This window comes from Oncorhynchus masou, chromosome 24 (genome assembly GCF_036934945.1).
Source record: "Oncorhynchus masou masou isolate Uvic2021 chromosome 24, UVic_Omas_1.1, whole genome shotgun sequence".
In the NCBI taxonomy this organism is placed as follows: Eukaryota; Metazoa; Chordata; class Actinopteri; order Salmoniformes; family Salmonidae; genus Oncorhynchus; species Oncorhynchus masou.
In genome coordinates, this window is record NC_088235.1 from 101,749,965 (window position 1) to 101,763,514 (window position 13,550).

At 40.9% G+C, this 13,550-nt stretch overlaps 1 protein-coding gene across 1 annotated transcript; it reads left to right on the forward strand.

Annotated features, from left to right (window-relative positions):
* The first annotated feature begins 1,533 nt into the window (after positions 1-1,533).
* On the forward strand, positions 1,534-13,258 carry LOC135513155 (calcium-activated chloride channel regulator 1-like). The gene is made up of 14 exons (XM_064935914.1): positions 1,534-1,721; positions 1,968-2,105; positions 2,953-3,103; positions 3,202-3,307; positions 7,886-8,045; positions 8,188-8,412; positions 8,583-8,807; positions 9,022-9,193; positions 9,298-9,404; positions 9,495-9,710; positions 9,907-10,177; positions 10,281-10,445; positions 10,856-11,089; positions 11,334-13,258. The coding sequence occupies exons 1-14, from the start codon at positions 1,572-1,574 to the stop codon at positions 11,735-11,737; spliced, it is 2,724 nt and encodes a 907-aa protein (XP_064791986.1). The 5' UTR covers positions 1,534-1,571; the 3' UTR covers positions 11,738-13,258.
* The last annotated feature ends 292 nt before the right edge of the window (positions 13,259-13,550 follow it).

Below are 13,550 nucleotides of genomic sequence, written 5' to 3' on the forward strand. Positions count from 1 at the left end.
CTTAAAACAAGTTAAAATGAGGCTCAGTAGTGTGTGTGGCCTCCACGTGCCTGTATGACCTCCCTACAACGCCTGGGCATGCTCCTGATGAGGTGGCGGACGGTCTCCTGAGGGATCTCCTCCCAGACCTGGACTAAAGCATCCGCCAATTCCTGGACAGTCTGTGATGCAACATGGTGTTGGTGGATGGAGCGAGACATGATGTCCCAGATGTGCTCAATTGGATTCAGGTCTGGGGAACGGGCGGGCCAGTCCATAACATCAATGCCTTCCTCTTGCAGGAACTGCTGACACACTCCAGCCACATGAGGTCTAGCATTGTCTTGCATTAGGAGGAACCCAGGGCCAACCACACCAGCATATGGTCTCACAAGGAGTCTGAGGATCTCATCTCGGTACCTAATGGCAGTCAGGCTACCTCTGGCGAGCACATGGAGGGCTGTGCGGCCCCCCAAAGAAATGCCACCCCACACCATGACTGACCCACTGCCAAACCGGTCATGCTGGAGGATGTTGCAGGCAGCAGAACGTTCTCCACGGCGTCTCCAGACTCTGTCACGTCTGTCACGTGCTCAGTGTGAACCTGCTTTCATCTGTGAAGAGCACAGGGTGCCAGTTGCGAATTTGCCAATCTTGGTGTTCTCTGGCAAATGCCAAACGTCCTGCACGGTGTTGGGCTGTAAGCACAACCCCCACCTGTGGACGTTGGGCCCTCATACCACCATGGAGTCTGTTTCTGACTGTTTGAGCAGACATGCACATTTGTGGCCTGCTGGAGGTCATTTTGCAGGGCTCTGGCAGTGCTCCTCCTGCTCCTCCTTGCACCAAGGCGGAGGTAACGGTCCTGCTGCTGGGTTGTTGCCCTCCTACGGCCTACTCCACGTCTCCTGATGTACTGGCCTGTCTCCTGGTAGCGCCTCCATGCTCGACACTACGCTGACAGACACAGCAAACCTTCTTGCCACAGCTCGCATTGATGTGTCATCCTGGATGAGCTGCACTACCTGAGCCACTTGTGTGGGTTGTAGACTTTGTCTCATGCTACTACTAGAGTGAAAGCACCGCCAGCATTCAAAAGTGACCAAAACATCAGCCAGGAAGCATAGGAACTGAGAAGTGGTCTGTGGTTACCACCTGCAGAACCACTCCTTTATTGGGGGTGTCTTGCTAATTGCCTATAATTTCCACCTGTTGTCTATTCCATTTGCACAACAGCATGTGAAATGTATTGTCAGTCAGTGTTGCTTCCTAAGTGGACAGATTGATTTCACAGAAGTGTGATTGACTTGGAGTTACATTGTGTTGTTTAAGTGTTCCCTTTATTTTTTTGAGCAGTATATACATATATAATTATTTTTTCTTCCCTAACACTACCACCCTTCCCTGAAATACAGTTCTAGGTGAATCAGCACTTGTGGCTTCTCGAAAACACTGGGTGTGATACTGTCATCTGACTCAATGACATCTGATTTACATAATGGGGCAATTCTCTGTTTATTTCCACCCTCTACTATCTGCTAATATAACTGAAAGATCACAGATCCTTCCCACACATCACTGAGTCCACCACCATGGCCTCTAAAGCAGCAGCTGTGTTGCTGCTGGTTTACCTGTCAGGATCTACATTTGGGATCAAGCTGACTGGAAATGGATACACTGACATTATGATTGCTATTAATCCTGAGGTGCCTGAGGACCCAGTGCTCATCACACAAATCAAGGTAATAAATTAATGACAAAAGCATTCTTTCCCCACTCAACAGGTAATATATATTTTAGGATATTGTGAATGTTATTGAATGTAATGTTGAATGTAGGATATTGCTGTTTTTGATGTTGAAATTCAAATGCTGTATCTAACCATAGGACAGGCATGATGTGATTGTTTTACTAATAATGACAGTAAACCAAAACATTAAATTAGACACCACAGCTTTTGTTTAATATGATTTAATTTGTTACTTCAGGAAATGTTTAAAGAAGCCTCCAGACATCTACTCAATGCAACAAAGAAACATTTATATTTCAAGGAAGTCGCAATATTAGTGCCACCTAATTGGAATAAAGGAAATTACTCCAAAGCAAAGACGGAGGTCTACGATAAGGTACTGAGAGAATCTAAAACATGCCAATGATGTTGAAGTCATCATTACCACCAATGACAGAAAACAATCCTGACTGACATTCTAATAGCTTTTGATTCCTCATCATTACAATTATTTAAATCATTAATTCATAGGAAGACACACCACGCACTACAAAAGTATGTGGACACCCCTTCAAATTAGTGGATTTAGGTCTTTCAGCCACACCCGTTGCTGACAGGTCTATAAAATCGAGCACACAGAAATGCAATCTCCATAGACAAACATTGGCAGTAAAATGGCCCTACCAAAGATCTCAGTGACTTTCAGTGTGGCACCGTCATAGGATGCCATCTTTTCAATAAGTCGGTTCGTCCACATACTTTTGACCATGTAGTGTAGATTTCCAGTTATAATCTGGGTGGTTCGAGCCCTGAATGCTGATTGGCTGACAGCTGTGGTATATTAGACCCTATACCATGGGTATGACAAAACATGTATTTTTACTGCTCTAATTACGTTTGTAACTAGTATATAATAGCAATAAGGCACTTCGGGGGTTTGTGGTATATGGCCAATTTACCACGGCTAAAGGCTATGTCCAGGCAACTATAGTAGTAACCTTAACTGTAATTGTTAAAATACAACAAGGAAGATATACATTAAACTGTTATAGTTAAGGGGAAAATGTGACAAAATTGGACATCAATATATAACTCATAAGACCGGGTAGTCAGAATGTAAATAGGCATGGTATCATCTTTGCATAATTCTAAAGTATAAGCTTTTTCCTAGTAATTACAAACACTTTGAAGTATTTTGGTAAATCTAGTTATTTTGTTACTACTTTGCATTGTCTCTGTTATAGGCCAATATAATAATTGATGAGCCAAATAAATTACATGGAGATCAGCCTTACACTCTGCAGTATGGTGAATGTGGATCTGAGGGCCGGTACATTCATCTGACTCCTGACTTCATGCTGAATGATGATGTCTCTAAATACTATGGACCCAGAGGTTAGAGTCACCTGCCATAAACTCTATCTCCTGTTACTGTGGAAGACCCAATACAGAAATCCTATTTGTTGAATTTTCCTTCTAAAACTCACTTCCAGGTAAGGTTTTTGTCCATGAATGGGCACATCTAAGATGGGGAGTTTTTGATGAATATAATGAAGAAAAACCATTCTACCTGTCAGGTTCCATAATCGAGGCAACAAGGTAATCTTTATAATTTGTACATTTATTTTATTTTACCTTTGTTTAACCAGGTAGGCTAGTTGAGAACAAGTTCTCATTTGCAACTGCGACCTGGCCAAGATAAAGCAAAGCAATTCGACACATACAACAACACAGAGTTACACATGGAATAAACAAAACATACAGTCAATAATACAGTAGAACAAAAGAAAAGAAAAGGTCTATATACAGTGAGAGCAAATGAGGTAAGTTAAGGAAATAAATAGGCATGGTGGCAAATTATTTACAATATAGCAATTAAACACTGGAATGGTAGATCGGCAGAAGATGAATGTGCAGGTAGAGAAACTGGGGTGCAAAGGAGCAAAATAAAGCTACGAGTGGGTGCTGCTATGGTGACCAGTGAGATATATCTGCTGGAGCGCGTGCTACGAGTGGGTGCTGCTATGGTGACCAGTGAGATATATCTGCTGGAGCACGTGCTACGAGTGGGTGCTGCTATGGTGACCAGTGAGATATATCTGCTGGAGCGCGTGCTACGAGTGGGTGCTGCTATGGTGACCAGTGAGATATATCTGCTGGAGCACGTGCTACGAGTGGGTGCTGCTATGGTGACCAGTGAGATATATCTGCTGGAGCACGTGCTACGAGTGGGTGCTGCTATGGTGACCAGGGAGCTGAGATAAGGTGGGGCTTTACCTAGCAGAGACTTGGAAATAACCTGTAGCCAGTGAATTTGGCGACGAGTATGAAGCGAGGGTCAATCAACGAGAGCGTACAGGTCGCACTGGTGGGTAGTGTATGGGGCTTTGGTGACAAAACGGATGGCACTGTGATAGACTGCATCCAGTTTGTTGAGTACAGTGTTGGAGGCTATTTTATAGATGACATCACCGAAGTCGAGAATCGGTAGGATGGTCAGTTTTACGAGGGTATGTTTGGCAGCATGAGTGAAGGGTGCTTTGTTGCGATATAGGAAGCCGATTCTAGATTTAATTTTGGATTGGAGATGCTTAATGTGAGTCTGGAAGGAGAGTTTACAGTCTAACCAGACACCCAGGTATTTGTAGTTGTCCACGTATTCTTAATCAGAGCCGTCCAGAGTAGTGATGCTGGACGGGCGGGCAGGTGCGGGCAGTGATCGATTGAATAGCATGCATTTAGTTTTATTTGCGTTTAAGAGCAGTTGGAGGCCATGGAAGGAGAGTTGTATGGCATTGAAGCTCGTCTGGAGTTTAGTTAACAGTGTCCAAGGATGGGCCAGAAGTATACAGAATGGTGTCATCTGCGTAGAGGTGGATCAGAGAATTACCAGCAGCAAGGGCAACGTCATTGATGTATACAGAAAAGAGAGTCGGCCCGAGAATTGAACCCTGTGGCACAGCCATAGAGACTGTCACAGGACCGGACAACAGTCCATCCGATTTGACACACTGAACTCTATCAGAGAAGTAGTTGGTAAACCAGGCGAGGCAATCATTTGAGAAACCAAGGCTGTCGAGTCTGTTAATAAGAATGTTGCGATTGACAGAGTCGAAAGCCTTGGCCAGGTCGATGAATACGGCTGCACAGTAATGTCTCTTATCGGTGGAGGTTATGATGTCGTTTAGAACCTTGAGCGTGGCTGAGGTGCACCCATGACCAGCTCTGAAACCAGATTGCATAGCGGAGAAGGTATGGTGGGATTCGAAATGGTCAGTAATCTGTTTGTTAACTTGGCTTTCGAAGACCTTAGAAAGACAGGGTAGGATAGATATTGGTCTGTAGCAGTTTGGGGCTAGAGTGTCACCCCCTTTGAAGAGGGGGATGACGGTGGCAGCTTTCCAATCTTTGGGAATCTCAGACGATATGAAAGAGAAGTTGAACAGGCTACTAATAGGGTTTGCAACAATTGCTTCAGATATTTTTAGAAAGAGAGGGTCCAGATTGTCTGGCCCGGCTGATTTGTAGGGGTCCAGATTTTGCAGCTCTTTCAGAACATCAGCTATCTGGATTTGGGTAAAGGAGAAATGGTGGGGGCTTTGGCAGGTTGCTGTGGAGGGTGCTGGGCAGTTGACCGGGGTAGGGGTAGCCAAGTGGAAAGCATGGCCAGCTTTTTCTGTTTGAAAAAGCTTGCCTTAGCTTTTCTAACTGCCTGTGTATATTTGTTCCTAACTTCCCTGAAAAGTTGCATATCACGGGGGCTATTCGATGCTAATGCAGAACGCCACAGGATGTTTTTGTGCTAGTCAAGGGCAGACAGGTCTGGAGTGAACCAAGGACTATATCTATTCCTAGTTCTACATTTTTTGAGAGGGGCATGCTTATTTAAGATGGTGAGGAAGGCACTTTTAAAGAATAGCCAGGCATCATCTACTGACGGGATGAGGTCAATGTCATTCCAGGATACCCCGGCCAGGTCGATTAGAAAGGCCTGCTCGCAGAAGTGTTTTAGGGAGTGTTTGACAGTGATGAGGGGTGGTCGTTTGGTCACAGACCCATTACAGATGCAGGCAATGAGGCAGTGATTGCTGAGACCTTGATTGAAAACAGCAGAGGTGTATTTAGAGGGCGAGTTAGTTAGGATGACATCTATGAGGGTGCCCGTGTTTACTGATTTGAGGTTGAACCAGGTAGGTTCATTGATCATTTGCGTGAGATTGAGGGCATCAAGCTTAGTTTGTAGGATGGCTGGGGTGTTAAGCATGTCCCAGTTTAGGTCACCTAGTAGCACGAGCTCAGAAGATAGATGGGGGCATATCAATTCACATATGGTATCGAGGGCACAGCTGGGGCAGAGGGAGGTCTATAGCAAGCGGCAACAGTGAGAGACTTGTTTCTGGAAAGGTGAATTTTTAGAAGTAGAAGCTCAAATTGTTTGGGTACAGACTTAGATAGTAATACAGAACTCTGCAGGCAATCTCTGCAGTAGATTGCAACACCGCCCCCTTTGTCAGTTCTGTCTTGGCGGAAAATGTTATAGTTAGGAATGGAAATTTCAAGTTTTTTAAATATTTTTTACATGGAGTAAAACAAACACAGTCAATAATACAGTACATAAAAAAGTCTATATACAATGTGAGGAAATGAGGTGAGATAAGGGAGGTAAAGGCAATAAAAAGGCCATGGTGGCGAAGTAAATACAATATAGCAAGTAAAAACACTGGAATTGTAGATTTGCAGTAGGTGAATGTGCAAAGTAGAAATACTGGGGTGCAAGGGAGCAAAATAAATAAATTCAGTAGGGGATGAGGTAATTGTTTGGGCTATTTATAGATGGGCTATGTACAGGTGTAGTGATCTGTTAGCTACTCTGCTCTGATTTATACAATTCCATATTCATATTGTATTTATATGTAGAAACGTGTATGGTGCTGAAGATAATGAATATGGGTTGAAAAGGGGTGGAATTCACCTTTAAGTGTCATAATTTGTCCCTAAAACAAGGAGTTTAAAAAGTTGCCTTTGAAAAAAACATTTAAATCAAACACATTTTCAAAAGATTCCGTATTTTTTGCGGAACATGGCAAAGGTCCCAGTTAAACTGTACCTGCCCATTTTCATTGTCTGTTATGTCCAGTGAAAAGAATGAGCTGGCACACACCAAAACAAGTTAGTAGATGTGCTGATCTAACAGCAAGTAAACTGTTGGCCTGAAGAAGGTACAGTGATGCCGAAACGTTGGTGTTTTACCCAGTAAATAAAAAAATGTGGTAAAGAAATTAACTTTATGTCCTGAATACAAAGTGTTATGATTAGGGCAAATCATACACAACAAATCACAGAGTACCACTATTCATATTTTCAAGCATGGTGGTGGCTGCATCATGCTATGGGTTTGCTTGTCATCGGCAATTGAGTTTTTTTTTTAGGATACAATGAAACGGAATAGAGCTAAGCACAGGCAAAATCCTAGTAGAAATCCTGCTTCAGTCGGCTTTCCAACAGACACTGGGAGATAAATTCACCTTTCAGCAGGATAATAACCTAAAACAAAAGGTCAAATATACACTGGAGTTGCTCACCAAGACAACATTGAATGTTCCTGAGTGCCCAAGTTACAGTTTTGACTTAAATAGGTTTGAAATTCTATGGCAAGACATGAAAATGACTGTCGAGCAATGATCAACAAGCAATTTGACAAAGAGCTTGAAGAATTAAAAAAATAATAATGTGCAAATATTGTACAATCCAGGTGTGCAAAGCTCTTTGAGGCTCACATCTATAATCCCTGTCAAAGGTGATTCTAACATGTATTGGCTCAGGGGTGTGAATACTTATGTAAATTAGATATTTCTGCATGTCATTTTCAATAAATGTGCAAACATTTCTAAAAACGTGTTCACTTCATCAAATCAACGTAATCCATGTTGAATTCAGGCTGTAACACAACAAAATGTGCAATAAATCAAGGGGAATGAGTACTTGCTGAAGGCACATTGATTAGTCACTGTCTTTATTTTTATAGCCCATTGTCTATTTATGAACATTTAATTCAGATTCCACTATGACATGCATCTACCAACAAATAAATAGTTATTTTTCTTAAATTATTGAGACTTGGAGTCAACCCTAACTGTACAATCAATTTATTGTTAATGTTCATTTCACATGTTTCAGATGTACCATAAACATTACAGGAAAGTACATCCACAAACATGACCAAAGGGACTGCACCACTGACCCTGTTACTGGGTTATACACCGAAGACTGTGTATTCTATCCTGACAAGCAACAGACAACCTCTGCATCTATCATGTACAATCAAGGCCTTAGTGCTGTGAGTACAAGTCTACACAGTCTTTCAACTACCTTGATATCTACCCAATGTGTTATGTAGTTGTAATGCTCAACGTACCATTTTTAACTGTAATGAAGATATGTTTAAACTAATGACAGAAATGTTTGTGTTGTGTGCACAGGTAAAAGAGTTCTGTACAAAAGAAACTCACAACACTGAGGCTCCAAACATCCAGAACAGACTGTGTGGTAACAGAGGTGTAGAGGAAGTTATCACTTCACTTTCTGTAGATGCCGGTGTGGCAGTTGTGCCAACACCACCAAGTATACTACCCACATTCACTGTGGTGCAGTGCCGGCAAAGGGTTGTCTGTCTTGTCCTTGATGTTTCAGGAAGCATGGCTGCAGTAAGTTTTCATGGACTGATTTTTCAAATCAAACCATATTTTATAAAAACAATTCAAGATCTGACAACGGTAACACAAATTCCTGGTATTATTGGTGTTTGTGCCCGGGCACGTGTGTGTGTGTTTTGTCTAACTGTACTGATGGGTGCTAATATATTTTTCCTATAAAGGGTTCTAGAATGTTGAACCTGAGACAAGCAGCAACACTCTTCATACAGAAGATTGTTGAAGACCAAGCTTATATTGGCATTGTACAATTTACAGCTACGGCTACAATTCGCGAACCATTGACTTTAATTGATGGTGAAGCGTCGAGAGTTAAGCTTGTAGGCAGTCTGCCACTATCAGCTGGTGGAGGCACAGACATTTGTGCAGGTGTTAAGAAAGGTCTGGAGGTAAATACAATACCAATCTATATTTATTTGGCACCGTTCATATAATACATTGCAAATGGCTTTAAATGATCACTTAAAATAATACTGTTACATAGTGCTGCAACAATCTGAACAAAACCGTTTGACACATGAATACACATATATAGTACATTTAGAAAGAAACCAATTAAAATGACATTAATATATTTCAATAACTCAATGATGCTTCTATTAGGTACTTGGGGGAGATGGAGATGGTGCAATAGGAGATGCAATCATATTACTAACTGATGGGGAATCAAGAATCAACTGTCAAAAAATTGTTAATGAAAGTGGTGCAACTGTGCACACAATAACTCTTGGGCCAAATGCAAACATAGATGTAAAAGAATTGTCAGACATATCAGGTAACTCAGAGGGCAGTAGCTTTCCTAAGTATTCATTCTAAATTATATCTGAAATTCCTTACTTGTTAAAATGTTTTACCGAAATATCATCCTTCCTGCTGTAGGTGGTAAATATCACAATGCTGCTGATGGTGTGGATTCCAATGACCTTGTGGATATTTTTGCTTCACACACAACATCTGATGGAAATTTGACCAAGCAGACAATCCAGGTGTGATGAAGTTGCAGGGACTTATGAGAAACATAATATACTATAAGTGTTTACAGATATTTGAACATAATCTGTCTGTTTTTCCAACAGCTTGAGAGCACTGGATTGAATATGATTGGTTGGTTTAATGGATCTGTATCCATTGACAGGACAATTGGAAACAAGACAAGCTTTTTAGTTATCTATGAAAGAAGTCCACCTGACATCCTTGTTTTAAGCCCCTTTACACGGACCTATGACACATCACATTTCAAACATGATGCTCCTACTAAGACTTTAACGCTCGATATTGAAGGAACTGCTGAGGTCTGTCTGGTTGTGTTTATTTTATGTGTTCAGCTAGATTCAAAAGTTATATTTATATTTATTATATTTGTGTGTATTATTTTTCCAATTACTACAAGTTACTAATTTAGACATTTCAGTTGTTCAATGTGGACCATATAATGCATTACTACAATTTCACTCGATTGAATGGTGATGATATTATTTAAAATTGTAGACTGGAAAGTGGAAATACAGCCTACTAAATAAAGAGTCAACTGCCCAATCTATGTCAATGACTGTGACAAGTCATGCTGTCAGTGACGCTATACCACCGGTCATGGTCAAAACCCACATGAGCCAACAGTCCAGCAACGGCAGCAAACCCATGTTGGTGTATGCAGAGGTCAACCAGAAAGGTGTTCCAGTGATTCTGGCAAATGTGATGGCCACACTGAAGTCTGATTCTGGGGACCAATATCAGCTACAACTGCTGGATAATGGAGCAGGTGATGTAGAGCCACAATACATATGATTTAGAACCAAAATGGAGTAGGGTGTTACAAAAACAATTATTTCATTAAGTTTTAAGATGAAATCCTATTTTTTCAGGTGCTGATGCTTTCAGACATGATGGCATCTATTCCAGTTACTTCACTGAACTAACAACAGGAAAATACAGCTTGAAAGTGAAAGTACATAACAATGATGGCATGGCCAGATTCTCCCTCAGGAGACACAGTGGAGCACTTTACATACCTGGATATGTGGTTAATGGTACAGTACATTCCATCTGAAACTATGTGTTCTTCATTCATGAACTGGCGGCAGGTCGCCTTGTGGTTGGAGTGTTGGGCCAGTAACTGAAAGGTTGCTAGATTGAATCCCTGAGCTGACAAGGTAAAGCTCTGTCGTTCTGCTCCTGAACAAGGCAGTTAACCCACTGTTCCTAGGCTGTCTTTGTAAATAAGAATTTGTTCTTAACTGACTTGCCTAGTTAAATAAAGATAAAATAAAGTACAAATTGTAATACCATATTTTGTATATACCAAAACATATTTAATTTGATGGATCCGTACCCATACCTATTCTCAACAACTAGCCTTATAATGATCAAGGGTATGATTTGGTAGTTGGGATTGTAAGAATATGTATGCATTCATATGTTTGATGACTGTCTCCTCCAGGACAAGTAGTGATGAACCCCCCAAAGCCCCCAGTCAGTGAGGATGACCTGCAGGCTGATGTGGGCAGCTTCACCAGGACAGTCATAGGAGAGAGCTTCTCAGTCCTTCTCCCACCTGGTGTCCCCCCTCCAAATTTCCCCCCTAACAAAATCACAGACCTGAATGCAGAGATAGAGGAGGACAAAGTGCTGCTCACCTGGACTGCACCTGGGGAAGACATGGACCAAGGCACAGGTACAAAAATGTATAAATAATGAGCATCTCAACAAGTTGTGGATATATTTCCAGACTTTTTTGCTTAGATGTCATCCTAATATTCACAAAATATGAAAAAAAAATTACACTGCAACACTGACATGTACAGTATTTCACCAATCGTTAAATATCATATGACGGTACAAAATGCTAACAATCAGATAATCACTGTGCTGTCTTGGTGTATATTTACATTTATTTACTTGCCATTTCTATTTTTCAGCAACGGCCTATGAGATCCGTTTTAGTGAAGATTCGGACCTACTCAGATCCAACTTCAGTACCGCTCATCTTGTCACATACGACCTCTCACCAAAGAAGGCAGGCTCCCCAGAAAAGCTCTCTTTCACTCTCTTCTCAATCATCAAAAATGGCACCACTCTGTTCTTTGCAGCAAAAGCAGAAGACAAATCTTTCCTGAAATCGGAAACATCCAACATTATTCAAGTGACCAAGATTGTTCCCAAAGCTCCTGTTCCTTCTCCAACTGATGTGCCTGATACACCAGGCAGTGGTGTGAACATTACTGCTATAGTCATATCAGTCACCACGGTAACAATGGTGGCTTGTCTGATTGCTAGTGTGACAATGTGTTCAATTAAATCAAGGAGAGTTAATCATGCTTAAAACAAAGTATGATGATGAACAAATGTAGCTCCAGCTCATTGCAATGAATCATAGCAAAGCTTCCTGTGTTTTTGATTAACACTAAAAAAAACATATGAAGTAGAGGGAATAAATGAGCTTATCTACCATTCTTTATTTTTTAAATAGCTGAAAGGTTAGAATGAGATCTTAGCTAACCAAATTAAATTGATCGTGCTATAATAGATTGATTAGACCGATTCTCTTAAGATCTCATTTGAAGCTTTGTGTTTGTGCATTAACCATCATGTGTTTACAATGAAGAACATGTTCTGTTAAGGTACAATATGTAAGATTTATCATAAAATTGATTGACATGAATTAATGTGTATTATGTCATGACTGGCCTCCTCGGGTCAGGTTCCCGTGGACCACAGTCCTACAGAGAGATCTCACACCCACCAGCGGGGAAAAGATCGAGAGGTATGGAGATGTTGTTTTTTTGACACCTCACCACCATTGTAAATCTAAGGCAGCAGACACTTCCTTTGTCCTCACTATGGAGAGCCGGCCTCTGAACATTAACATGCAATAAATGGACGTTGGGACAATAGGTTTCGTCAGCCACAATGGTGGTAATGACGATAGATGGAATATGAAAATTAATGTTGTTTTTGTTATGTTATTAAAAGGTAAAGGACAACGTTATAACGAAAACATTGTAACTTTAAGAGTTTTCCTAGTATATGCTGGATGTTTGCATATTGTACATTGTGTGGAAAATGTCCAGATCAAAGAGAATGTTTTTGTAAAGATGAAATGTGAAGTTAGTTGTCTAAACTGGATCTGAGATAGTTGTATAAATTGAATCCGGTCACCACTCTCCATCGAATCGTGTGTCTACACTGCTTTCATTCCTACACTGTGAGCCCTGAACTACAGGGCTGGCTGTTCTCAAAATACCCCTTTCAGAACAAGGGCGAGGAAACAGACCACTAAGACAAAGGACACTAACAAGATGAGGACAACCAGAGAGTTACATATCCTGTAACCAGAGAAGTGCGTCATCAGAGAAGCCGAAACTGTCCACACAGAGACCCCCATCGGAGACCTTTAACATGTAATTACATCATTATATTCTGACCCATGAGAGCGGCAGTTCGGGGCAAGGTTAGGGTTAAAATAATCATAGCTGACAAATGCACCCGAGTGTATTTTTCTCTCGTGTACTCTCTCTTTCTCTCTCTTTCGAAATCCTCATTTTGTGTAACGTGTCATTTTGTGTTGGCCCACTAGGGACTGGTTCATCGTACTAAGTTCTAATCAATAGCCTAGACGGTAGGTTTGTGTATGTGTATCTAATATAATTTTAGCTTGTTAGTAAATAAATAATTAACTCATGGGTGGGACTCGGGTTTGTGCAGATTCACAGATTATGCAACGTTCAGAATGAGACTGTAGAGGAAATTGATTAAGTAGCGACTGTTGTAAAATCGATATTCTGATATTTTTTTAGTTAATTTCGAAAATAGAAACTCAATAAAACCAAACTTTCCCATGGTGCCCCAGCTTAATGAGTTAATAATTACCTGTTTCATTTAATCACATAATTATATGTGCCTGGCTTTGCCACATCGTAGAGGTGGCTCTGGTTTAATTTGCATTAACTATACTTAATCTAACTCAATATTTTTTTCAATTCGGAACTGAACATTTTTTGTTGGACAAAAACGATTATTATTTTGAGTTAGATCTACTAGCTAAGACAATCGTTCTATGTCCTTAAAAAGCACAAGATAAATCAATGCAGAAGTTCCTTTCAGACTGTTGCCTTTGTTGTTTTTTGAAAGAAAAT